This window comes from Scyliorhinus torazame, unplaced genomic scaffold (assembly GCF_047496885.1).
Source record: "Scyliorhinus torazame isolate Kashiwa2021f unplaced genomic scaffold, sScyTor2.1 scaffold_233, whole genome shotgun sequence".
Lineage (NCBI taxonomy): Eukaryota > Metazoa > Chordata > Chondrichthyes > Carcharhiniformes > Scyliorhinidae > Scyliorhinus > Scyliorhinus torazame.
The window spans coordinates 237662-265223 of record NW_027307960.1 but is presented as its reverse complement, the minus strand read 5'-3'; the positions used below and the strand labels follow the sequence as shown (position 1 = coordinate 265223).

The 27562-nt window shown below is 47.5% G+C and overlaps 1 protein-coding gene across 1 annotated transcript in view; it reads left to right on the top strand.

Moving 5' to 3' along the window:
- Positions 1-27562, top strand: part of LOC140405785 (cell adhesion molecule CEACAM3-like) — a 252322-nt gene that overhangs the window by 10087 nt on the left and 214673 nt on the right. The window contains exons 2-3 of the mRNA XM_072494217.1: positions 8894-9196; positions 26222-26485. Coding sequence (XP_072350318.1) covers positions 8894-9196; positions 26222-26485 — 567 coding nt within the window. The remainder of the gene's footprint in view (positions 1-8893; positions 9197-26221; positions 26486-27562) is intronic.

The following is a 27562-nucleotide window of genomic DNA, read 5'->3' as shown; positions in this document are numbered from 1 at the left end:
CCCAAGTCGTGGTCCACATTGGCACTAACGACATAGGTAGGAAAGGGGATAAGGATGTCAGGCAGGCTTTCAGGGAGCTAGGATGGAAGCTCAGAACTAGAACAAACAGAGTTGTTATCTCTGGGTTGTTGCCCGTGCCACGTGATAGTGAGATGAGGAATAGGGAGAGAGAGCAATTAAACACGTGGCTACAGGGATGGTGCAGGCGGGAGGGATTCAGATTTCTGGATAACTGGGGCGCTTTCTGGGGAAGGTGGGACCTCTACAGACAGGATGGTCTACATCTGAACCTGCGGGGCACAAATATCCTGGGGGGGAGATTTGTTAGTGCTCTTTGGGGGGGTTTAAACTAATGCAGCAGGGGCATGGGAACCTGGATTGTAGTTTTAGGGTAAGGGAGAATGAGAGTATAGAGGTCAGGAGCTCAGATTTGACGTCGGAGGAGGGGGCCAGTGTTCAGGTAGGTGGTTTGAAGTGTGTCTACTTCAATGCCAGGAGTATACGAAATAAGGTAGGGGAACTGGCAGCATGGGTTGGTACCTGGGACTTCGATGTTGTGGCCATTTCGGAGACGTGGATAGAGCAGGGACAGGAATGGATGTTGCAGGTTCCGGGGTTTAGGTGTTTTAGTAAGCTCAGGGAAGGAGGCAAAAGAGGGGGAGGTGTGGCGCTGCTAGTCAAGAGCAGTATTACAGTGGCGGAGAGGATGCTAGATGGGGACTCATCTTCCGAGGTAGTATGGGCTGAGGTTAGAAACAGGAAAGGAGAGGTCACCCTGTTGGGAGTTTTCTATAGGCCTCCAAATAGTTCTAGGGATGTAGAGGAAAGGATGGCGAAGATGATCCTGGATATGAGCGAAAGTAACAGGGTAGTTATTATGGGAGACTTTAACTTTCCAAATATAGACTGGAAAAGATATAGTTCGAGTACATTAGATGGGTCGTTTTTTGTTCAGTGTGTGCAGGAGGGTTTCCTGACACAGTTTATTGACAGGCCCACAAGAGGTGAGGCCACATTGGATTTGGTTTTGGGTAATGAACCAGGCCAGGTGTTGGATTTGGAGGTAGGTGAGCACTTTGGGGACAGTGACCACAATTCGGTGACGTTTACGTTAAGGATGGAAAGGGATAAGTATACACCACAGGGCAAGAGTTATAGCTGGGGGAAGGGAAATTATGATGCCATTAGACGTGACTTGGGGGGGATAAGGTGGAGAAGTAGGCTGCAAGTTTTGGACACACTGGATAAGTGGAGCTTGTTCAAGGATCAGCTATTGCGTGTTCTTGATAAGTATGTACCGGTCAGGCAGGGAGGAAGGTGCCGAACGAGGGAACCGTGGTTTACCAAAGAAGTGGAATCTCTTGTTAAGAGGAAGAAGGAGGCCTATGTGAAGATGAGGTGTGAAGTTTCAGTTGGGGCGATGGATAGTTACAAGGTAGCGAGGAAGGATCTAAAGAGAGAGCTAAGACGAGCAAGGAGGGGACATGAGAAGTATTTGGCAGGAAGGATCAAGGAAAACCCAAAAGCTTTCTATAGGTATGTCAGGAATAAGCGAATGACTAGGGACAGAGTAGGACCAGTCAAGGACAGGGATGGGAAGTTGTGTGTAGAGTCTGAAGAGATAGGCGAGATACTAAATGAATATTTTTCGTCAGTATTCACTCAGGAAAAAGATAATGTTGTGGAGGAGAATGCTGAGCTCCAGGTAAATAGATTAGATGGCATTGAGGTAAGTAGGGAAGAGGTGTTGGCAATTCTGGACAGGCTGAAAATAGATAAGTCCCCGGGGCCTGATGGGATTTATCCTAGGATTCTCTGGGAGGCCAGGGAAGAGATTGCTGGACCATTGGCTTTGATTTTTATGTCATCATTGGATACAGGAATAGTGCCAGAGGACTGGAGGATAGCAAATGTGGTCCCTTTGTTCAAAAAGGGGAGCAGAGACAACCCCGGCAACTATAGACCGGTGAGCCTCACGTCTGTAGTGGGTAAAGTCTTGGAGGGCATTATAAGAGACAAGATTTATAATCATCTAGATAGGAATAATATGATCAGGGATAGTCAGCATGGCTTTGTGAAGGGTAGGTCATGCCTCACAAACCTTATCGAGTTCTTTGAGAAGGTGACTGAACAGGTAGACGAGGGTAGAGCAGTTGATGTGGTGTATATGGATTTCAGCAAAGCGTTTGATAAGGTTCCCCACGGTAGGCTATTGCAGAAAATACGGAGGCTGGGGATTGAGGGTGATTTAGAGATGTGGATCAGAAATTGGCTAGCTGAAAGAAGACAGAGGGTGGTGGTTGATGGGAAATGTTCAGAATGGAGTTCTGTCACAAGTGGAGTACCACAAGGATCTGTTCTGGGGCCGTTGCTGTTTGTCATTTTTATCAATGACCTAGAGGAAGGCGCAGAAGGGTGGGTGAGTAAATTTGCAGACGATACTAAAGTCGGTGGTGTTGTCGATAGTGAGGAAGGAAGTAGCAGGTTACAGAGGGATATAGATAAGCTGCAGTGCTGGGCTGAGAGGTGGCAAATGGAGTTTAATGTAGAGAAGTGTGAGGTGATTCACTTTGGAAGGAAAAACAGGAATGTGGAATATGTGGCTAATGGAAAAGTTCTTGAAAGTGTGGATGAGCAGAGGGATCTAGGTGTCCATGTACATAGATCCCTGAAAGTTGCCACCCAGGTTGATAGGGTGGTGAAGAAGGCCTATGGAGTGTTGGCCTTTATTGGTAGAGGGATTGAGTTCCGGAGTCAGGAGGTCATGTTGCAGCTGTACAGAACTCTGGTACGGCCGCATTTGGAGTATTGCGTACAGTTCTGGTCACCGCATTATAGGAAGGACGTGGAGGCTTTGGAACGGGTGCAGAGGAGATTTACCAGGATGTTGCCTGGTATGGAGGGAAAATCTTATGAGGAAAGGCTGATGGACTTGAGGTTGTTTTCGTTAGAGAGAAGAAGGTTAAGAGGAGACTTAATAGAGGCATACAAAATGATCAGAGGGTTAGATAGGGTGGACAGTGAGAGCCTTCTCCCGCGGATGGAAATGGCTAGCACGAGGGGACATAGCCTTAAACTGAGGGGTAATAGATATAGGACAGAGGTCAGGGGTAGGTTCTTTACGCAAAGAGTAGTGAGGCCGTGGAATGCCCTACCTGCTACAGTAGTGAACTCGCCAACATTAAGGGCATTTAAAAGTTTATTGGATAAACATATGGATGATAATGGTATAGTGTAGGTTAGATGGCTTTTGTTTCGGTGCAACATCGTGGGCCGAAGGGCCTGTACTGCGCTGTATTGTTCTATGTTCTATGTTCTATGTTGCCTGGAATGGAGAGTAGGTCTTACAAGGAAAGGTTGAGGGTGCTAGGCCTTTTCTCATTAGAACGGAGAAGGATGAGGGGCGACTTGATAGAGGTTTATAAGATGATCAGGGGAATAGATAGACAGTCAGAGACTTTTTCCCCGGGTGGAACAAACCATTACAAGGGGACATAAATTTAAGGTGAAAGGTGGAAGATATAGGAGGGATATCAGAGGTAGGTTCTTTACCCAGAGAGGAGTGGGGGCATGGAATGCACTGCCTGTGGAAGTAGTTGAGTCGGAAACATTAGGGACCTTCAAGCAGCTATTGGATAGGTACATGGATTACAGTAAAATGATAGTGTAGATTTATTTGTTCTCAAGGGCAGCACGGTAGCATTGTGGATAGCACAATTGCTTCACAGCTCCAGGGTCCCAGGTTCGATTCCGGCTTGGGTCTCTGTCTGTGCGGAGTCTGCACATTCTCCCCGTGTGTGCGTGGGTTTCCTCCGGGTGCTCCGGTTTCCTCCCACAGTCCAAAGATGTGCGGGTTAGGTGAATTGGCCAATGATAAATTGCCCTTAATGTCCAAATTGCCCTTGGTGTTGGGTGGAGGTGTTGAGTTTGGGTAGGGTGCTCTTTCCAAGAGCCGGTGCAGACTCAAAGGGCCGAATGGCCTCCTTCTGCACTGTAAATTCAATGATAATCTATGATTAATCTAGGACAAAGGTTCGGCACAACATCGTGGGCCGAAGGGCCTGTTCTGTGCTGTATTTTCTATGTTCTATGTTCTAAATGCACGGGGCATGATAAATCGATGTTTTCGATGTGACTCTCAATACCATTATGTCTTCAACTGTCCAAAATGTTATGATAGAGTGTTTGAAGCGACACATGTCACGGAAGAGTCAGAAGAGGAAAAAGATAGTGTTCAGAGAAAAGACATTGTCCTATGAACAAGCAGTTTTACGCCGGTAATGAGGGTGTTGGTTGCAGAATCCTTCAACTGTGCTGTATTGGACAATGGCTGCACATCTACTGGGTGTGGAATTGACTGGTTAAAATGTTTCAGGTTTGGGGATGATAATACTCTGAAGTCGCTGAAAAGAGTGGTGATCCCTTGCAATATTGCACGAGTGAATCATTTCATTAGCACGGATGTTGTATCAAGTGAGATACCTTTGCTTCTGAGCAGACCGTCGATGAAGAAAGCACACATGAAACTGGATATGGAACAGGATCAGGCAACAGTTTTTGGAAAGACGGTGGACTTACAATTTACACAGTCGGGACACTATTGTATTCCATTACTGACAAATAATATTTCAAGTAGAGTGGTTAAGGATGTGTTAATGGCAGTTGAAAATGGGACTTTTGCTGATAAAAAGCTTGTTGTATTAAAACTGCATAGGCAATTTGCACATCCGTCTCCTCGGAGGCTGAAAAATGTATTAAAGGATGCAGGGGTAAGGGATGAAGACTATACTAAACTGATAGAACAGGTTAGTAACCGCTGTGAAGTTTGTAGGAAGTGCAGAAGGACACCAGCATGACCGATAGTAACCCTACCTTTGGCCAGGGATTTTAACGACATTGTGGCTGTGGACCTTGAGATCTGGGGTAAGGCCATTTTTCCGATAGGACAACTACCAAAAGTTGGTACAAAGGTGACATACTTGCCTGAAGGGTCTAGTCAATGGGAGGATGCAATTGTTGTTAGAGCAGGGAAGGCCACTGGAAAGTATAAACATTGGTTGAATGTACAGCATTCAGGGGAGGGAGTTAAGACACTGGATTGGGAACACAAAGTTCAAAAATGGAGGTCACAGGAACGCAGTGCCAGTTCAGATAGTACATCGGTTAGTGAACAGGTCCGCAGGAAAAGGTCGAGAACTATTGAAAGGACATCCCACAGCAGATAGGAAAGATCAAGCAGTAGCAGTACAGAACGAGATACCAGGCAGGAGAGGGGACGTAGTTTATCAAGATCTCGGAACATGAGTAAGACTACGAATACTAATAGTAGAAGCCCACATGCACGTGAGATTTTGGTGGCTTCCAATAAATTATATGAAAAGTTATCAAAGATGCTAAACAGCAAGAACTGCATAGTTGGAGTGAATTTGGGGTATACACCGAAGTACCGGATAGGGGACAAAGAGCTCTGTCCCACAGATGGATTTGCACGGAAAAGGTTCTTCCGGATGGAACTTATAAGGCAAAGGCCAGGCTTGTGGCAAGGGGATTTGAAGAAAACTTAGAAGATCCGGATTTGAGGGTAGATTCACCTACAGCAGGAAAGGTTATTTTAAAGATCTTCTTTTAGCCACAAAGGCATGGGAATGCAAATCTATAGATATAAAAGCTGCCTTTTTGCAGGGGCATCAGCTCCAGAGAGACATTTTTCTCTGTTCTCCTAAAGAAGGAGCTAACACAGACGGGGTACTCTGGAAGTTGAACAAGTGTGTATATGGATTAAATGATGCATCTAGAGTCTGGTATTTTTCGGTAAGGTCAGTTTTGTTAAGGTTAGGCTGTTACCAGTTGAAAGCAGATCCTGCAATGTTTTACTGGCACTATAAAGGAAACCTTTCTGGCATCTTTATGATACATGTCAAATAATTTTTGTAGGGTGGGGCTAGTGATTTTGAAGCTTTTGTAATCTCTGGTTTGAGGAAAGAAGTCAGGCTTCCGGTGCATTTAAATATATTGGACTGGAAATTGGACAGACTAAGTTAGGGGCAACTTTACGTCAGCAATCTTATTTGGAAAGCATCAGCCCAATAGCAATTAGTCGTGGCCGAGTTTCACAAAAAGACGCAATGGTTTCAAAGATGGAAAAAGAGCAACTGCAAAGTTTAATTGGGCAACTGAACTGGTTATGTAGACAGACGAGACCGGACGTGAGTTTTGATATCTCAGAGTTGAGTACAAAAATGAATGATGCCAAAGTGGAAGACATAATAAGAGCAAATAAAGCGTTGGCCAAACTAAAAATGCAGGAGTGTGTTTTGAGGTTCCTGGTTTTAGGTGACCTTAGGCACTTGAAACTCATAGTTTATAGTGATGCGTCCTACGCAAATCAAGCACAGGAGGTTTTATAATTTTCCTTTGGGGAACAATGGTAAATGTTGTCCTCTTGTGTGAGAAACAAGGAAAGTGGTCGAAAGCACTTTGGCTGCTGAGACGTTAAGTTTTGTCGAGGCGGTGGATATGGCCTTTTATATATCTCAGATATTGACAGAAATGTAACTTTTGGATATTGTTAATGAAGGCCGCCTGTTTCTGACTTTTTTTTCTTCCCCCAAAAAAAAAAATTTGGAAAAAAACAGGAGGGGGAAATTGTATGTGTGTTTCTGAGTTTCTTGAAATTTTGTTTTCACCTAATTATTTTTTTCTCCAAGGAAGGGGAGACTGTTAAGTAATGGGTTAAGAGTTAAGTAATGCATTAAGAGACATTGCAATTAGTTGTCTCATTTATGTTAAGTATCCAATGATTGACACTGATATGTAAAGGGACTTCAGGTGGCCCTTGTGTCGGGTGGGGTGTTGTTGAGAGTTTTGTGCAGAGGCTGTGGAAGTGAAATAAATGGCATTTGGTGAAAAGGAACAGGAGTTTTGACTCTTCATACAACGGTAACTAAAACCTATAACACCAGCCAGCCAGGTGCGTTGAAGAAACGCGCTCTGCACACTTGCCCCCAGCCACATTAGGAGCCCCTAAACCCCAGGCCCCAGCCAGGAACATTAGGGAGACCCTGCTCAGGTCCCTCTCCTGATCCACACACTCGCCCTCTGATCGCGAGGATATCCTCAGTACTGAAGCCCAGATCTCGAACGAGTGGTTGTTCGCTGCTGCCTCTGTGGTGCTGACACTTCTAAAGGTCAGGCAAACTGTGATTGAAATGAGATGCAATAAAATCATCGCCTGAGACATGCCATATGTATCCTTGAGAAGCCACTTGAGCTCTTTTGAAGTCCAACCAATTAAACAAAAGTTAATGAATTAAGGGACAGATGAACAGGGGCCGCTCCTGATAGAGGCACTGCCCAAACTAAACCAAAGATCAACTGAAACTTAAAAATACCCCAAGCAAAGTGTGATAAAATATCTCAGCAATGGAACCCATTCTGTCGGCTTTTGTCTGTATCACAAACTAGCTCTCGGAATGGAAGAATGTGGGGGAAAGTCAGGAACAGGCTACAGTGTTGGATGACTAGCCATGATCTTAATGAATAGGAGCAGGCTCAAAGGGACGAATGGCCAATTCCTGCTCTGATTTTCCGTGACCCCTTACTCTGAGATTATTCCCCCTGGTCCGAGACTGTCCCACAAGGAACCATCCCCTCAGCACCGACCCTGTCAACTCTCCTGTGAATAATTTATGTCTCTAAGGTCCCCTCTCATTCTTCTAGAGCACAGACCCAACCTACTCAACCTCTCCTCATAAGAACCTCCCTCCATTCCCAGGATTAACCTAGTGAACCTTTTCTGCACTGCCTCCAATGCCAGCACGTCTTTCCTTACATTTTTAAAAATAAACTGAGTGTACCGAATTATTTTTTCTCCAATTTAGTGCGGCCAATACACCTGCCCTGCACATCTTTGGGTTGTGGGGGCGAAACCCACGCAGACACGGGGAGAATGTGCAAACTCCACACGGACAGTGACCCAGAGCCGGGATTCGAACCCGGGACCTCGGCGCCGTGAGGCAGCTGTGCTAACCACTGTGCCACCGTGCTGCCCTCATCTTTCCTTAGATAAGGGCACCAATACAGTTCACAGTCTTCCAGCTGTGGTCTAACTAGTGCTTCATATCATTTTATCAGGACTTCCCTATTTTTATTCTCCACTCCCTTTGAAATAACGACCAACGTTCCATTTGCTTCCCGCTGACCTGCTGAACCTGCGCTAACGTTTTGTGATTGATGTACGAGAACCCCTCCAATCTCTCTGCAATTTTCAGACATTTTTCACCATTTAAATAATATTCAGCTCTTTTCTTTTTCAACCAAACTATCTAACTTCATATTTTCCTACATTATATTCCATCTGTCAAATTTTTGCACACACACTTAACCTGTCTGCATCCCTCTTTGAGTGACCTGGAGGGGAAATTCAAGATCCTTGTGTCCCCATGTGTCTGGCAACTTTATCTTACTTGTCCTTCTAGATGGTGGTGGCCGTGGGTCTGGAAGGTGCTGCCTGAGGAACCTCGGTGAGTTCCTGCGGTGAACCTTGTCGATGGTGCACACGGCTGACACTGTCCATCGGAGGGGAGGGAGTGAATGTTTGTGGAAGGGACGCCAATCAAGCGGGGCTGCTTTGTCCGGGATGGTGTGCAGCTTCCTGAGTGTTGTTGGAGCTGAGCTCATTCTGGAATCTCCGAGCAGCAATGGCCATGCGTTGCCAAACTATGTGTGGTTCTGTCAGAACAAGTGTTTATCTAGTGTAAACAGTGATGGGGACAGGGTAAGAATCCGTATTGGCCCAATCGCAACTGGTGTTTAGTAATGATTGTGGGAGAGTAATCCTGTCTGTTCTTGTGTCCGCAATGCTTCTGAATAATGTACTTTCCTTCTATTTCAGATCCGATCAAGGTAGTGGCTGCTGCAGGAAACAATGTTAAGTTCACTGCACCAAAAAACAGTCTCAAAGCACGCTTGTCCACCTGGATGTTCTTTAACCATCGAAGTTCAGATATTATAGAATTTGTGATGAGCCCCAAAAGCAGGACCGAAGTAAACCCTATGTATCAGAACCGCATTCTCTTTTATTCAAGCTTACATACCTTTGTGCTACTTGATGTACAGGAAGCAGATAGCGGGGTCTACAAACTAATTGACCGTGACCACAACACCACCTTAGTACATGAAGTACTTGATGTATTCAGTAAGTTCAGTAAAACTGCTTATTTGATTATATTTGTTGAATAAAATGGGTACGATCTCCCCCCCGCCCTTTATGTCTCCTGTGCTGAAGTAGTTTACAACACCCAGGGGTATAATCCTAACTGAAACGGGTCCTTAACCTGTCTTTGTAAACACCAGAACCACCAAATCTCTCCACCCCTCCAAGCTCTCTAAATTGTCAGATTCCTTATCCAGAAATCCAGTGCCGGGTGAGCCGGAATTTCCTCCAATTATATATTGGGGAGTCTGAAACCATTGTCTTTGTCCCCAACATGAGCTTATTATCACCCACTCTATCCATCTCCCCTGACATGTCCTTACTGTCAGCTCTGTAATCTCAGTTGAGGTTAGCTGCCCAAAGTCTGGAGTGGGGCTTGAACCCACGACCTCTGACTCAGAGTGCGAACCTCTTGGTGACATGTGTTCCTCTTCCTGACCACTGTCTGACGCTGAACCATCGCTTTACAAACCAACTCTGAGATAAACCACCAACCACAACGGAGCACCATCACCATTTCTACTTCCGTGAGATCACCTGACTCTATCTTTCCTCAGCTCATCAGCTAAATTCCTCCTCCATGCCCTTGTTAACTCCAGACTCGACGATCCAAATGCACTGTTGGCTGGCTTCCCACAATTTACACACCAGAAATATAAAATAATTCAATACTTTGCAGCCCATGTTGTTACTGACACTGAGTCTCATGTTTCTTATTCATTAATGGGAAGTGGATGTGTTGTAACCCCCTTGTGGGCCACGGGGTTTTCGGTGTTCGATGTCTAGCAAGAATCTACCAAACACTCGTGACTTATCCAAACCAGGATCTTTATTGAATCACACGTGCATCTGTTAGAGAGCAAGTTATCATGGAGTTTCTTTGTACTCCTCTGGAACTCCCCCTAGTACGACTGTCCACTTGTACCATCTGTGTCACCGGATGTGCCCGCACTTATATCTGAGCGCCTTGTCACATGACCCCTGTCTGGAGACCACATGGTGAGTCAGTACCACCACCTGCTGGTTGGAGGTCGCACCACCAGCTATCCACAATATTGCTTCCTGGCATATCACCTCATGGACCATTCGGTTCCCCGTGACTGTCACAGAATATGAACTTCCCGGTAATGGGGTGGGGTTTTCCGTTTAACGAAGGGGTCCCTCACAGTAGAAAAACCCCGACCTGTGCACAGGTCCATTAGAGAGACATTTTGTGTATAGTTAACAAAGAGTATCGTCTGCATCCTACTGACCATTTTATGCGTATTCTCTCGGCGTGGATACTGCACTGGCGATGAGGGTAAAGTGGAGGTGCCGTCGGCATCGAGTGCTGCAAAACCAGACCGGCCTCCGGCGGACTCCAAGCTGCCCTCAGAGATGCCCCACATTAGGAAAGTGTAACTGTTTGAGGCTGGGAACACTTCTGACAAGCTTCCAGACGTTGGCCTTGTGGGATACCAGCGCCCTGTTGGGCAGGTAGACGGGGGAACCTTTGGTGATTGAGGGCCCGTCGGTGGTCCCTGCCACGCACGGGAGCAGTTGGCAAGCCTGCCACTGGTGGTGGTATATGGCAGCAGGCTGAGGTTTGCTGGGCTGTGACTGATTGCGGCCCCTGTGTTTGGATTGGCAGTGAGCTTTCCGCATGTACCTACATGAAGCAGAAGGGGTTTGGCAAATTTTCCCTGCGTGTTCCATGAGCTCCCCGGCGATGCCCCTCCACCCGGGGACATGACCAAGTCGTCCTTGTTCCCGCCTCCGCATTGAGTTTGCAAACCCCCTCCCAGAGAGCCATGTTCTTCATCATTGTAGACGCCCACTCCAAGTGGCTGGAGGTCCATCAGATGCAGGCGACCACCGGAAGTGCCACCGTCGAGTGATCGCGCCAGATATTTACTCGTCTCTGATAAAGGAGCAGCTTTGACAAGTGCTGAGTTTGGCTCATTCGTGGCTGCCATGTGCGCACCACCTTTACCACCCGGCCTCCAACGACTTGGCCGAGCAGGCGGCCCGCCCATTCAAGTAGGGAATGAGGAATCAGGCCTGCGGGTTCTGGGAGACTCGACTGCCGTGCTTTCTGTTTAGTTACCAGACTACGCCACACGGTACGACGGTGGTCGTGGCAACTGCATTTCTGATGCGTTGTGTGGCACCATCGATCACACACGAGGCGAGACGGAGAGAACTTCTATCGAGGCTTTATTGAGCAGACTTGTTCAGACTCGTTCCCCAGCAGCTCAGTCACAGAATGCAGCTGCGGGGAGTAAACCGGGTTCTTATACCCCGCCTATCTGGGTGGAGCCCAGTAGGCGGCAGATCCAATCGGGACCCAGCATCTGTCCTCCAATAGCTCCTCGGCATTCATGGTGTACCGTATTACCCCTAATACAGACCACCACACGGTGTTTCTGCACCCAGCTGAGCCCGGTCATCCTGGACTTTGCTGGAAAGGTCCACTGCGGATAGACAGGATAGGACTGAGGCAGATGCAATTTGTCCCCGGTTAATTCAGCGTGTGTCCGCAATTTTGGTGAAGGTGCCACGTGGGTCCAGGGCATGGTATAGTCTCAGTCTGTCTTAGACAGTGCGAGCACAAGGCCATGAATCCAACTTGCACATAGACCATTTCTCTCGGCATGGATAGTACACGATTGGTCATCATTTTACTTCCCATCCTTTGTTGCATTTAAGAACATGTTGGTGAGTTTCATTCATGGACCGCTGCAGTCCATGTGGTGTAGGTCCACCCACCGTGCTGTTAGGGAGGGAGTTCCAGGATTTTGACCCAGTGGCAGTGAAGGAGCGGCCGATTATATTTCCCAGTCAGGGTGGTGAGGCGCTTGGAGGGGAGCATCCAGGTGGGGGGTGGGGGGGGGGGGGTGATCCCAGGTATCTGCTGCTCTTGTCCTTCTAGATGGTGGTGGTCGTGGGTTTGGAAGGTACTTCCTGTGATATTCTTTGTTTGTTTAAATTAATATTATTAAGGTTGTAATGTTGCTACGAAGAACATGCAGGCTTTGTACTAAATCAAAGTCAATTTGATTACAGTGTGATTTGCACCACACTATAAATCATGAATTCTTACGTTTGCCGAAAAATCTAAGTATTAAATCAAATAACTAGAATACACAGAACTACCGAAAAACACAAGTGTCTCCAACCCTCCCTACTCACTCACTCCAAGATCACGTGGACCACCATGTGGATTGTGAGAAGTGCTCTTACTACATCTACAGGCTGGATGCTGTAATTACACACTATTCTACATGATCATTCATATATCTGCCTTGCTTCCAATGTTCTCCCAGTGAAATCACTGTCAGCTTTCTCTGGTTTTCCGGTGAAACCTCTCACTGGCTTTCCTTGAAAAATTCTCTTGTGCTTGTTGACTTCCGACATGAAAATTGTGCCTTGTTTCACTCTCTCGTTCCATCATCCGCTCAGTGGAATCTTCTTTTCTGATCCCTGTCTGTGGAAGACTAGCCAGTTACACTAGCTGTAATTTCTCACATGCTTCAGCACCTAATAAAGACGTTTAAATTGCCTGTGCAATTGCAAACTTGATGAAAAATCTTTGGCGCTTAAGTTCGATCTGCAGTTTGCAGGTTCTGAAGTCTTTTAAAATATAGTCGCAGTCTTCTATTATTGGTTTAACTTTTTTTTACATCGTCTTGATTTATTTGATTGGTTCTGGCCCCAGTATCTAGTTTCATATCAATTAGAGTTTTGTTGATTATTATTGGAATTGTCCAATCATCCGTATTTTTGACTATTGAGAATACTTTGAGAGTTTTCTCTATTTTCGATTCTTCATTGGCTGGACGACACCCACACAAAATGTATCATCTAGTCTTATAGCCAGATTTTCATTAACATATTTCTTGTTTTCAGTTAATATATCTGTATTGTATCTGATGTATTTTTTGTCTTCTGCATTTTATGGATTTCATTAATCTTTGTCGCTTGTTGCATCTTACTGGACATGCATTGTTGTGCAAAATGGTTCTTTTGGCCACATTTGGCACATATTTTTCCATACGCAGGATGGTAGAGAGGGAGTCCTTCCACACCTCTTACACAAAATGGTGGCTTCAACAGTTTTTCTAAAATGGCCGCTCGGACCACGTTTTTGGTTGACCTGCGACACGGCATTAATGTCATCACTGGAGGCTGCTGTCTCTGCGTCATTTTCATGAAGATGAATCTCTGTTATTTTTTTCAAAGCTACTTCTGCACAAAGCACAAACCTCTACAGATGTGCGATAGAGAGCATCCTATCCGGCTGCACCACAGCCTGGTATGGCCAATGCTCGGCCCAAGATCGCAAGAAACTGCAGAGTGTGGTGAACTCAGCACAATGCATCACACAAGCTTGCCCCCCTCACATTGATTCTGTCTACACCTCCTGCTGCCTCAGGAAGGCAGACAGCATTGTCAGAGACCCCTCCCACCCAGGCATTGCCTTCTTCCAGACCCTCCCATCAGGCAGAAGGTACAGAAATCTGAAGACTCGCACATCCAGACACAGGAACAGCTTCTTCCCCACAGCTACCAGACTCCTCAACGACTCCCCCTCGGACTGATCTGTTCCCTGTAAGAACACTATTTACGACGCCCTATGCTGCTCTTGCTCATGTATTTTGCTTTGTTTGACCCCTTGTTCCGCACTGTAACCAATCACTGTTTGTCCATGTACCATTTGTCAATGTTCTCTGTCGATTATTTTTTTTTGTCTACTATGTACATACTGTGTACGTTCCCTTGGCCGCAGAAAAATACTTTTCACTGTACTTCAGTACATGTGACAATAAACCCAATCAAATCGCTTACTTTACATATTTAAATTGCATCAGCGAGCTTTAATTCAGATTCTTTTAACAGACGCTCACAAAGTTTATCGCTCTGGAGGCCATACATGATCTGGTGCCTGACTAAGGAATCATGTAGCTCTGTGAAGTTGCAGGTCTGCGCTTTTAACTTCAGGTCCGTGACAAAGCTATCTATTGTTTGGCCCATTTTCTGCACACGCATTCTAAAAATATAACTTTCGAAGGTCTTGTTAGTCTGAGGGTTACAATGATGATCAAATTGCTCTATTACCTTCTTACAGCAATTTTTGTCCTCCTTCGTGTCAAATTGAAAAGAGTTAATTCAATTGCCTGGGACCCGGCACGGTTAAAAAAAAAGTGCAACTTTTCTTTCGTCCGAGGTATCTTGCAAGCCAAGAGCCTGTACATATATTGTGAACTGCTGTCTAAAAACACGCCAGTTTGCATCTATGTTACCCGATGCGTGCAGGTATTGCGGAATCTTCAAACTTTCCATCATTTATCTGCCACAAGGTACGCTATTTTCTCCTCAGTCGGTCTTTGATTTTTCGATTTTCGCACAATGTTTTCTTTCTTCGAAGTTTTCTGTTGAATTGCTAGATCTAAATACAACTTTCTTTCTGACATCCACATCCTGGTACCATGTGGTGTTCTTCGTTTGTTTAAATTAATATTATTATGTTGTAGTGCTGCTCCAAAGAAGATGCAGACTTTGTACTAAATCAAAGTCAATTTATTTGCACCACGCTATAAATTGTGAATTCTTAAGTATGCCGAAAAATCTAAGTATTAGATCAAATAACTAGAATACACCCTCCCTCCCTCACTCACTCCAAAATCATTTGGATCACCGTGTGGCACGTGAGATGTGCTCTTACTCCTTCTAGTGGCTGGATGCTGTAAATACACGCTATTAGACCATTAGAACATAAGACATAGGAGCAGAATTAGGCCACTCGGCCCATCGAGTCTGCTCCGCCATTCAATCATGGCTGATATTTTCTCATCCCCATTCTCCTGCCTTCTCCCCATAACCCCTGATCTCCTTATTAATCAAGAACCTATCTATCTCTGTCTTAAAGACACTCTGTGATTTGGCCTCCACAGCCTTCTGCGGCAAAGAGTTCCACAGATTCACCCCCCCTCTGGCTGAAGAAATTCCTCCTCATCTCTGTTTTAAAGGATCGTCCCTTTAGTCTGAGATGGTGTCCTCTGATTCTAGTTTTTCCTACAAGTGGAAACATCCTCTCCACGTCCACTCTATCCAGGCCCCGCAGTATCCTGTAAGTTTCAATAAGATCCCCCCTCATCTTTCTAAACTCCAACGAGCACAGACCCAGAGTCCTCAACCGTTCCTCATACGACAAGCTCTTCATTCCAGGGATCATTCTTGTGAACTTCCCTCTGGACCCTTTCCAAGGCCAGCAAATCCTTCCTTAGATACGGGGTCCAAAACCACTCACAATACTCCAAATAGGGTCTGACCAGAGCCTTATGGGCAGCACGGTAGTGTAGTGGTTAGCACAATTGCTTCACAGCACCAGGGTCCCGGGTTCGATTCCCGGCTTGGGTCACTGTCTATGCGGAGTCTGCACGTCCTCCCCGTGTGTGCGTGGGTTTCCTCCGGGTGCTCCGGTTTCCTCCCACAGTCCAAAGATGTGCAGGTTAGGTGGATTGGCCATGATAAATTGCCCTTAGTGTCCAAAATTGTCCTTAGTGTTGGGTGGGGTTACTGGGTTATGGGGATCGGGTGTAGGTGTGGGCTTGGGTGGGGTGCTCTTTCCAAGAGCCAGTGCAGACTCAATGGGCCGAATGGCCTCCTGCACTGTAAATTATATTAATCTTATACAGCCTCAGAGATGGAGAAAGGAATAGAAGGTGGTCTGAGGCACCATTCTGAATTACAGTCAAATTCTTCCCGTCTTCACTTTCCGCCTGTTTGATGTGGTCATTAACAAAGTTCACCTCTCAATTGCATGACCTTTTATCAGAAGTTATTTGAATATTTACTTTGTTAAAGCTCAGATAGAGGGCGTTGCTGAAGATGGAAGCTGTGCCGTCGGGATGTGCCGAGTATTAGCATTATCCCCGACAGGGTGACAGCTGCCCTGTGCCACAGCGGCACCCAGCCCTCGTGAGGCATACACTCGACATGACTGGGTCAGTGGAAGCCAGTGCACTGAGTGGGGAGGGAGCTGGGAACCTCCACTAGGTCAGATGTGTGTCTCCCCTAGAGGTTCAAGACCGTGAAAGCCAGGGTTTAGCTTCCTTCTTGTCCAAGATGGCGTCGGCAATTTCAGACTTCCAATTTCTGCCCCAAATATGAGCATTCGCCATGATCCTCATTCTGTCCATTTTCAACATGGACCATCTTTCTGAACCCCTGGAATGGGATCCCTGGTTTGTGTTTCCTGGAGTGAGATTGCTGGTTTGTGTTCCCTGGAGTGAGCTCACTGGTTTGTGTTCTGGGAGTGAGATCGCTGGTTTGTGTTCTCTGGAGTGAGATCGCTGATTTGTGTTCTGGGAGTGAGATCGCTGGTTTATGTTCTGGGAGTGGGATCGCTGGTTTGTGTTTCCTGGAGTGAGATCGCTGGTTTGTGTTTCCTGGAGTGAGATCGCTGGTTTGTGTTCTCTGGTGTGAGATCGCTAGTTTGTGTTTCCTGGAGTGAGATCGCTGGTTTGTTTTCTCTGGTGTGAGATCGCTAGTTTGTGTTTCCTGGAGTGAGATCGCTGGTTTGTGTTCCCTGGAGTGAGATCGCTGGTTTGTGTTCTGGGAGTGAGGCCGCTGGTTTGTGTTCTGGGAGTGAGATCGCTGGTTTGTGTTCCCTGGAGTGAGATCGCTGGTTTGTGTTCTCTGGAGTGAGATTGCTGGCTCGTGTTCTCTGGTGTGAGATCGCTGGTTTGTGTTCCCTGGAGTGAGATGGCTGGTTTGTGTTCTGGGTGTGAGATCGCTGGTTTGTGTTCTCTGGAGTGAGATCGCTGGTTTGTGTTCTCTGGTGTGAGATCGCTAGTTTGTGTTTCGTGGAGTGAGATCGCTGGTTTGTGTTCTCTGGTGTGAGATCGCTAGTTTGTGTTTCCTGGAGTGAGATCGCTGGTTTGTTTTCTCTGGTGTGAGATCGCTAGTTTGTGTTTCCTGGAGTGAGATCGCTGGTTTGTGTTCTCTGGAGTGAGATCGCTGGTTTGTGTTCCCAGAGTGCGATCGCAGGTTTCGTTCTGTGGAGTGAGATCGCTGGTTTGTGTTCTGGGAGTGAGGCCGCTGGTTTGTGTTCTGGGAGTGAGATCGCTGGTTTGTGTTCCCTGGAGTGAGATTGCTGGTTTGTGTTTCCTGGAGTGAGATCGCTGGTTTGTTTTCTCTGGTGTGAGATCGCTAGTTTGTGTTTCCTGGAGTGAGATCGCTGGTTTGTGTTCTCTGGAGTGAGATCGCTGGTTTGTGTTTCCTGGAGTGAGATCGCTGGTTTGTGTTCTCTGGAGTGAGATCGCTGGTTTGTGTTCCCAGAGTGCGATCGCAGGTTTGCGTTCTGTGGAGTGAGATCGCTGGTTTGTGTTCTGGGAGTGAGGCCGCTGGTTTGTGTTCTGGGAGTGAGATCGCTGGTTTGTGTTCCCTGGAGTGAGATTGCTGGTTTATGTTCTCTGGAGTGAGATTGCTGGCTCGTGTTCTCTGGTGTGAGATCGCTGGTTTGTGTTCCCTGGAGTGAGATCGCTGGTTTGTGTTCTGGGTGTGAGATCGCTGGTTTGTGTTCTCTGGAGTTAGATCGCTGGTTTGTGTTCTGGGAGTGAGATCGCTGGTTTGCGTTCTCTGGAGTGAGATCGCTGGTTTCTGTTCCCTGGAGTGAGATCGCTAGTTTGTGTTCTCTGGAGTGAGATCGCTGGTTTGTGTTCTCTGGAGTGAGATCATTGGTTTGTGTTCTCTGGAGTGAGATCGCTGGGTTGTGTTCTCTGGAGTGAGATCGCTGGTTTGTGTTCGCTGGAGTGAGATCGCTGGTTTGTGTTCTCTGAAGTGAGATCGCTGGTTTGTGTTCCCTGGAGTGAGATCGCTGGTTTGTGTTCCCTGGAGTGAGATCGCTGGTTTGTGATCCCTGGAGTGAGATCGCTGGTTTGTGATCCCTGGAGTGAGATCGCTGGTTTGTGTTCCCTGGAGTGAGATCGCTGGTTTGTGTTATCTGGAGTGAGAATGCTGGTTTGTGTTCTCTGGAGTGAGATCGCTGGTTTGTGTTTACTGGAGTGAGATGGCTGGTTTGTGTTCTTTGGAGTGATATCGCTGGTTTGTGTTCCCTGGAGTGAGATCGCTGGTTTGTGTTCTGGGAGTGAGAATGCTGGTTTGTGTTCACTGGAGTGAGATGGCTTGTTTGTGTTCTCTGGAGTGATATCGCTGGTTTGTGTTCCCTGGAGTGAGATCGCTGGTTTGTGTTATCTGGAGTGAGAATGCTGGTTTGTGTTCTCTGGTGTGAGATCGCTGGTTTGTGTTCTGGGAGTGAGATCGCTGGTTTGTGTTCTGGGAGTGAGATCGCTGGTTTGTGTTCTGGGAGTGAGACGCTGGTTTGAGTTCTGGGAGTGAGACGCTGGTTTGTGTTCTGGGAGTGAGACGCTGGTTTGTGTTCTGGGAGTGAGATCGCTGGTTTGTGTTCTGGGAGTGAGACGCTGGTTTGTGTTCTGGGAGTGAGATCGCTGGTTTGTGTTCTCTGGAGTGAGATCGCTGGTTTGTGTTCTCTGGAATGAGATCGCTGGTTTGTGTTCTCTGGAGTGAGATCGCTGGTTTGTGTTCTCTCGAGTGTGATCGCTGGTTTGTGTTCTCTAGAGTGAGATCGCTGGTTTGTGTTTCCTGGAGTGAGATCGCTGGTTGTTTTTCTCTGGTGTGAGATCGCTAGTTTGTGTTTCCTGGAGTGAGATCGCTGGTTTGTGTTCTCTTGAGTGAGATCGCTGGTTTGTGTTCTCTAGAGTGAGATCGCTGGTTTGTGTTTCCTGGAGTGAGATCGCTGGTTGTTTTTCTCTGGTGTGAGATCGCTAGTTTGTGTTTCCTGGAGTGAGATCGCTGGTTTGTGTTCTCTTGAGTGAGATCGCTGGTTTATGTTTCCTGGAGTTAGATCGCTGGTTTGTGTTCTGGGAGTGAGGTCGCTGGTTTGTGTTCTCTGCAGTGAGATCGCTGGTTTCTGTTCCTGGAGTGAGATCGCTGGTTTGTGTTCTGGGTGTGAGATCGCTGGTTAGTGTTCTGGGAGTGAGATCGCTGGTTTGTGTTCTCTGGAGTGAGATCGCTGGTTTGTGTTCTGGGTGTGAGATCGCTGGTTAGTGTTCTGGGAGTGAGATCGCTGGTTTGTGTTCTCTGGAGTGAGATCGCTGGTTTGTGTTCTGGGAGTGAGATCGCTGGTTTGTGTTCTCTGGAGTGAGGTCGCTGGTTTGTGTTCGCTGGAGTGAGATCGCTGGTTTGTGTTCTGGGAGTGAGATCGCTGGTTTGTGTTCTCTGGAGTGAGATCACTGGTTTGTGTTCTCTGCAGTGAGATCGCTGGTTTGTGTTCTCTGGAGTGAGATCGCTGGTTTGTGTTCCTGGAGTGAGATCGCTGGTTTGTGTTCTGGGAGTGAGATCGCTGGTTTGTGTTCTGGGAGTGAGATCGCTGGTTTATGTTTCCTGGAGTGAGATCGCTGGTTTGTGTTCTGGGAGTGAGGTCGCTGGTTTGTGTTCTCTGCAGTGAGATCGCTGGTTTGTGTTCTGGGAGTGAGACGCTGTTTTGTGTTCTGGGAGTGAGACCGCTGGTTTGTGTTCTGGGAGTGAGGTCGCTGGTTTGTGTTCTGGGAGTGAGACCGCTGGTTTGTGTTCTGGGAGTGAGGTCGCTGGTTTGTGTTCTGGGAGTGAGACGCTGGTTTGTGTTCTGGGAGTGAGATCGCTGGTTTCTGTTCCTGGAGTGAGATCGCTGGTTTCTGTTCCTGGAGTGAGATCGCTGTTTTGTGTTCTGGGAGTGAGGTCGCTGGTTTGTGTTCTGGGAGTGAGACCGCTGGTTTGTGTTCTGGGAGTGAGGTCGCTGGTTTGTGTTCTGGGAGTGAGACGCTGGTTTGTGTTCTGGGAGTGAGATCGTTGGTTTGTGTTCTGGGAATGAGACGCTGGTTTGTGTTCTGGGAGTGAGACGCTGGTTTGTGTTCTGGGAGTGAGACGTTGGTTTGTGTTCTGGGTGTGAGATCGCTGGTTTGTGTTCTGGGAGTGAGATCGCTGGTTTGTGTTCTGGGAGTGAGACCGCTGGTTTGTGTTCTGGGAGTGAGATCGCTGGTTTGTGTTCTGGGAGTGAGATCGCTGGTTTGAGTTCTGGGAGTGAGATCGCTGGTTTGTGTTCTGGGAGTGAGATCGCTGGTTTGTGTTCTGGGAGTGAGATCGCTGGTTTGTGTTCTGGGAGTGAGACCGCTGGTTTGTGTTCTGGGAGTGAGATCGCTGGTTTGTGTTCTGGGAGTGAGATCGCTGGTTTGTGTCCTGGGAGTGAGATCGCTGGTTTGTGTTCTGGGTGTGAGATCGCTGGTTTGTGTTAGAACATAGAACATAGAACATAGAACAATACAGCGCAGTACAGGCCCTTCGGCCCACGATGTTGCACCGAAACAAAAGCCATCTAACCTACACTATGCCATTATCATCCATATGTTTATCCAATAAACTTTTAAATGCCCTCAATGTTGGCGAGTTCACTACTGTAGCAGGTAGGGCATTCCACGGCCTCACTACTCTTTGCGTAAAGAACCTACCTCTGACCTCTGTCCTATATCTATTACCCCTCAGTTTAAAGTTATGTCCCCTCGTGCCAGCCATATCCATCCGCGGGAGAAGGCTCTCACTGTCCACCCTATCCAACCCCCTGATCATTTTGTATGCCTCTATTAAGTCTCCTCTTAACATTCTTCTCTCCAACGAAAACAACCTCAAGTCCGTCAGCCTTTCCTCATAAGATTTTCCCTCCATACCAGGCAACATCCTGGTAAATCTCCTCTGCACCCGCTCCAAAGCCTCCACGTCCTTCCTATAATGCGGTGACCAGAACTGTACGCAATACTCCAAATGCGGCCGGACCAGAGTTCTGTACAGCTGCAACATGACCTCCCGACTCCGGAACTCAATCCCTCTACCAATAAAGGCCAACACTCCATAGGCCTTCTTCACAACCCTATCAACCTGGGTGGCAACTTTCAGGGATCTATGTACATGGACACCTAGATCCCTCTGCTCAGCCACACTTTCAAGAACTTTACCATTAGCCAAATATTCCGCATTCCTGTTATTCCTTCCAAAGTGAATCACCTCACACTTCTCTACATTAAACTCCATTTGCCACCTCTCAGCCCAGCTCTGCAGCTTATCTATATCCCTCTGTAACCTGCTACATCCTTCCACACTATCGACAACACCACCGACTTTAGTATCGTCTGCAAATTTACTCACCCACCCTTCTGCGCCTTCCTCTAGGTCATTGATAAAAATGACAAACAGCAACGGCCCCAGAACAGATCCTTGTGGTACTCCACTTGTGACTGTACTCCATTCTGAACATTTCCCATCAACCACCACCCTCTGTCTTCTTTCAGCTAGCCAATTTCTGATCCACATCTCTAAATCACCCTCAATCCCCAGCCTCCGTATTTTCTGCAATAGCCTACCGTGGGGAACCTTATCAAACGCTTTGCTGAAATCCATATACACCACATCAACTGCTCTACCCTCGTCTACCTGTTCAGTCACCTTCTCAAAGAACTCGATAAGGTTTGTGAGGCATGACCTACCCTTCACAAAGCCATGCTGACTATCCCTGATCATATTATTCCTATCTAGATGATTATAAATCTTGTCTCTTATAATGCCCTCCAAGACTTTACCCACTACAGACGTGAGGCTCACCGGTCTATAGTTGCCGGGGTTGTCTCTGCTCCCCTTTTTGAACAAAGGGACCACATTTGCTATCCTCCAGTCCTCTGGCACTATTCCTGTATCCAATGATGACATAAAAATCAAAGCCAATGGTCCAGCAATCTCTTCCCTGGCCTCCCAGAGAATCCTAGGATAAATCCCATCAGGCCCCGGGGACTTATCTATTTTCAGCCTGTCCAGAATTGCCAACACCTCTTCCCTACTTACCTCAATGCCATCTAATCTATTTACCTGGAGCTCAGCATTCTCCTCCACAACATTATCTTTTTCCTGAGTGAATACTGACGAAAAATATTCATTTAGTATCTCGCCTATCTCTTCAGACTCTACACACAACTTCCCATCCCTGTCCTTGACTGGTCCTACTCTGTCCCTAGTCATTCGCTTATTCCTGACATACCTATAGAAAGCTTTTGGGTTTTCCTTGATCCTTCCTGCCAAATACTTCTCATGTCCCCTCCTTGCTCGTCTTAGCTCTCTCTTTAGATCCTTCCTCGCTACCTTGTAACTATCCATCGCCCCAACCGAAACTTCACACTTCATCTTCACATAGGCCTCCTTCTTCCTCTTAACAAGAGATTCCACTTCCCTGGTAAACCACGGTTCCCTCGCTCGACGCCTTCCTCCCTGTCTGACCGGTACATACTTATCAAGAACACGCAGTAGCTGATCCTTGAACAAGCCCCACTTATCCAGTGTGCCCAACACTTGCAGCCTACTTCTCCACCTTATCCCCCCCAAGTCACGTCTAATGGCATCATAATTGCCCTTCCCCCAGCTATAACTCTTGCCCTGCGGTGTATACTTATCCCTTTCCATCATTAACGTAAACGTCACCGAATTGTGGTCACTGTCCCCAAAGTGCTCTCCTACCTCCAAATCCAACACCTGGCCTGGTTCATTACCCAAAACCAAATCCAACGTGGCCTCGCCTCTTGTTGGCCTGTCAACATATTGTTTCAGGAAACCCTCCTGCACACACTGTACAAAAAACGACCCATCTATTGTACTCGAACTATATATTTTCCAGTCAATATTTGGAAAGTTAAAGTCTCCCATAATAACTACCCTGTTACTTTCGCTCATATCCAGAATCATCTTCGCCATCCTTTCCTCTACATCCCTAGAACTATTAGGAGGCCTATAAAAAACTCCCAACAGGGTGACCTCTCCTTTCCTGTTTCTAACTTCAGCCAATACTACCTCGGCAGAAGAGTCCCCATCTAGCATCCTCTCCGCCACCGTAATACTGCTCTTGACTAGCAGCGCCACACCTCCCCGTCTTTTGCCTCCTTCTCTGAGCTTACTAAAACACCTAAACCCCGGAACCTGCAACATCCATTCCTGTCCCTGCTCTATCCATGTCTCCGAAATGGCCACAACATCGAAGTCCCAGGTACCAACCCACGCTGCCAGTTCCCCTACCTTGTTTCGTATACTCCTGGCATTGAAGTAGACACACTTCAAACCACCTACCTGAACGCTGGCCCCCTCCTGCGACGTCAAATCTGTGCTCCTGACCTCTATACTCTCATTCTCCCTTACCCTAAAACTACAATCCAGGTTCCCATGCCCCTGCTGCATTAGTTTAAACCCCCCCAAAGAGCACTAACAAATCTCCCCCCCAGGATATTTGTGCCCCTCAGGTTCAGATGTAGACCATCCTGTCTGTAGAGGTCCCACCTTCCCTGTTCTGGGAGTGAGATCGCTGGTTTGTGTTCTGGGAGTGAGATCGCTGGTTTGTGTTCTGGGTGTGAGATCGCTGGTTTGTGTTCTGGGAGTGAGATCGCTGGTTTGTGTTCTGGGAGTGAGACGCTGGTTTGTGTTCTGGGAGTGAGACGCTGGTTTGTGTTCTGGGAGTGAGATCGCTGGTTTGTGTTCTGGGAGTGAGACCGCTGGTTTGTGTTCTGGGAGTGAGATCGCTGGTTTGTGTTCTGGGAGTGAGGTCGCTGGTTTGTGTTCTGGGAGTGAGACGCTGGTTTGTGTTCTGGAGTGAGACGCTGGTTTCTGTTCTCTGAAGTGAGATCGCTGGTTTGTGTTCTGGGAGTGAGATCGCTGGTTTGTGTTCTGGGAGTGAGATCGCTGGTTTGTGTTCTGGGAGTGAGATCGCTGGTTTGTGTTCTGGGAGTGAGATCGCTGGTTTGTGTTCTGGGAGTGAGATCGCTGGTTTGTGTTCTGGGAGTGAGATCGCTGGTTTGTGTTCTGGGAGTGAGATCGCTGGTTTGTGTTCTGGGAGTGAGATCGCTGGTTTGTGTTCTGGGAGTGAGATCGCTGGTTTGTGTTCTGGGAGTGAGATCGCTGGATTGTGTTCTGGGAGTGAGATCGCTGGTTTGTGTTCTGGGAGTGAGATCGCTGGTTTGTGTTCTGGGAGTGAGACGCTGGTTTGTGTTCAGGGAGTGAGATCGCTGGTTTGTGTTCTGGGAGTGAGATCACTGGTTTGCGTTCTGGGAGTGAGATCACTGGTTTGTGTTCTGGGATTTTAATCGCTGGTTTGTGTTCTGGCAGTGAGATCGCTGGTTTGTGTTCTGGGAGTGAGATCGCTGGTTTGTGTTCTCTGGAGTGAGATCGCTGGTTTGTGTTCTCTGGAGTGAGATCACTGGTTTGTGTTCTGGGATTGAGATCGCTGGTTTGTGTTCTGGGAGTGAGACGGCTGGTTTGTGTACTGGGAGTGAGATCGCTGGTTTGTGTTCTGGCAGTGAGATCGCTGGTTTGTGTTCTGGGAGTGAGATCGCTGGTTTGCGTTCTGGGAGTGAGATCACTGGTTTGTGTTCTGGGATTGAGATCGCTGGTTTGTGTTCTGGGAGTGAGATCGCTGGTTTGTGTTCGGGGAGTGAGATCGCTGGTTTGTGTTCTGGAAGTGAGACACTGGTTTGTGTTCTGGGAGTGAGATCGCTGGTTTGTGTTCTGGGAGTGAGACCGCTGGTTTGTGTTCTGGGAGTGAGATCGCTGGTTTGTGTTCTGGGAGTGAGATCGCTGGTTTGTGTTCTGGGAGTGAGTCGCTGGTTTGTGTTCTGGGAGTGAGTCGCTGGTTTGTGTTCTGGGAGTGAGACGCTGGTTTGTGTTCTGGGAGTGAGATCGCTGGTTTGTGTCCTGGGAGTGAGTCGCTGGTTTGTGTTCTGGGAGTGAGTCGCTGGTTTGTGTTCTGGGAGTGAGACGCTGGTTTGTGTTCTGGGAGTGAGATCGCTGGTTTGTGTTCTGGGAGTGAGACCGCTGGTTTGTGTCCTGGGAGTGAGTCGCTGGTTTGTGTTCTGGGAGTGAGTCGCTGGTTTGTGTTCCGGGAGTGAGACGCTGGTTTGTGTTCTGGGAGTGAGATCGCTGGTTTGTGTTCTGGGAGTGAGACCGCTGGTTTGTGTTCTGGGAGTGAGATCGCTGGTTTGTGTTCTGTGAGTGAGGTCGCTGGTTTGTGTTCTGGGAGTGAGATCGCTGGTTTGTGTTCTGGGAGTGAGATCGCTGGTTTGTGTTCTGGGAGTGAGATCGCTGGTTTGTGTTCTGGGAGTGAGATCGCTGGTTTGTGTTCTGGGAGTGAGATCGCTGGTTTGTGTTCTGGGAGTGAGACGCTGGTTTGTGTTCTGGGAGTGAGACCGCTGGTTTGTGTCCTGGGAGTGAGACCGCTGGTTTGTGTTCTGGGAGTGAGATCGCTGGTTTGTGTTCTGGGAGTGAGATCGCTGGTTTGTGTTCTGGGAGTGAGACGCTGGTTTGTGTTCTGGGAGTGAGTCGCTGGTTTGTGTTCTGGGAGTGAGTCGCTGGTTTGTGTTCTGGGAGTGAGTCGCTGGTTTGTGTTCTGGGAGTGAGACGCTGGTTTGTGTTCTGGGAGTGAGTCGCTGGTTTGTGTTCTGGGAGTGAGATCGCTGGTTTGTGTTCTGGGAGTGAGTCGCTGGTTTGTGTTCTGGGAGTGAGATCGCTGGTTTGTGTTCTGGGAGTGAGTCGCTGGTTTGTGTTCTGGGAGTGAGACGCTGGTTTGTGTTCTGGGAGTGAGTCGCTGGTTTGTGTTCTGGGAGTGAGATCGCTGGTTTGTGTTCTGGGAGTGAGTCGCTGGTTTGTGTTCTGGGAGTGAGATCGCTGGTTTGTGTTCTGGGAGTGAGTCGCTGGTTTGTGTTCTGGGAGTGAGACGCTGGTTTGTGTTCTGGGAGTGAGACGCTGGTTTCCACTCACTACCTGGGATATGGTCAAGGCATCTCATTATTCCCCCCGATTCAGCCTCAGATTCAGGCTGTGCATGTGGAAGGGTCTGTGTGTGCTACCTATTCTTTCAGTCATATTAAACAGTTCTGTTCTCTCTCTCTCTAGGTCCTATTGCATTTCCAAGAATCTCCAGTAATTCCTCAGAGGTAAACACTGTTATTGCTCTGACCTGCTTTGTGCCAGTGAAAGTTCTATCTACAACGTGGCTCGCAGTAGGGAAATCCACTCTTGATGAAAGATACAAATTAATCGATAATAACAAGACTTTGGTCATTGATCGCGCACAAGAAACAGATTCTGGCACCTATACATGTCTAGTAAAAAACCCACTGGGCGAAGCTACTAACTCCTATCAGCTAACCTTGAAGCGTGAGTCTGTCCATTTTTTCCTCTTCTGTATAAAAATGTAATTTGTTTTGCAAATTTGTGTTGTTTTCAAAGTCAGATTAAAGCGGTGAAGGTTTCTCTCTTTGATGTCATTCAGTGTAAACCATGTCTGATAACCAATAGGGAGCTTGGTGTTGATATTACTGCAAGTGGATGTGGGGGAAACATTAGTGCCCAAGGGGTGAACACATTAGTGCCCAGTGAGCGTTCATCCACTGAACACTACTGTGTTCACCCACTGGACACTACTGTGTTCACCCTCTGGAGACTACTGTGTTCACCCACTGAACACTACTGTGTTCACCCACTGAACACTACTGTGTTCACCCACTGGAGACTACTGTGTTCACCCTCTGGAGACTACTGTGTTCACCCACTGAACACTACTGTGTTCACCCACTGGACACTACTGTGTTCACCCACTGGAGACTACTGTGTTCACCCTCTGGAGACTACTGTGTTCACCCACTGAACACTACTGTGTTCACCCACTGAACACTACTGTGTTCACCCACTGGAGACTACTGTGTTCACCCTCTGGAGACTACTGTGTTCACCCACTGAACACTACTGTGTTCACCCACTGGACACTACTGTGTTCACCCACTGGAGACTACTGTGTTCACCCTCTGGAGACTACTGTGTTCACCCACTGAACACTACTGTGTTCACTCACTGGACACTACTGTGTTCACCCACTGGAGACTACTGTGTTCACCCTCTGGAGACTACTGTGTTCACCCACTGAACACTACTGTGTTCACCCACTGGACACTACTGTGTTCACTCACTGGACACTACTGTGTTCACCCACTGGACACTACTGTGTTCACCCACTGGACACTACTGTGTTCACCCTCTGGAGACTACTGTGTTCACCCTCTGGAGACTACTGTGTTCACCCTCTGGAGACTACTGTGTTCACCCACTGAACACTACTGTGTTCACCCACTGGACACTACTGTGTTCACCCACTGGACACTACTGTGTTCACCCACTGGACACTACTGTGTTCACCCACTGGACACTACTGTGTTCACCCACTGGACACTACTGTGT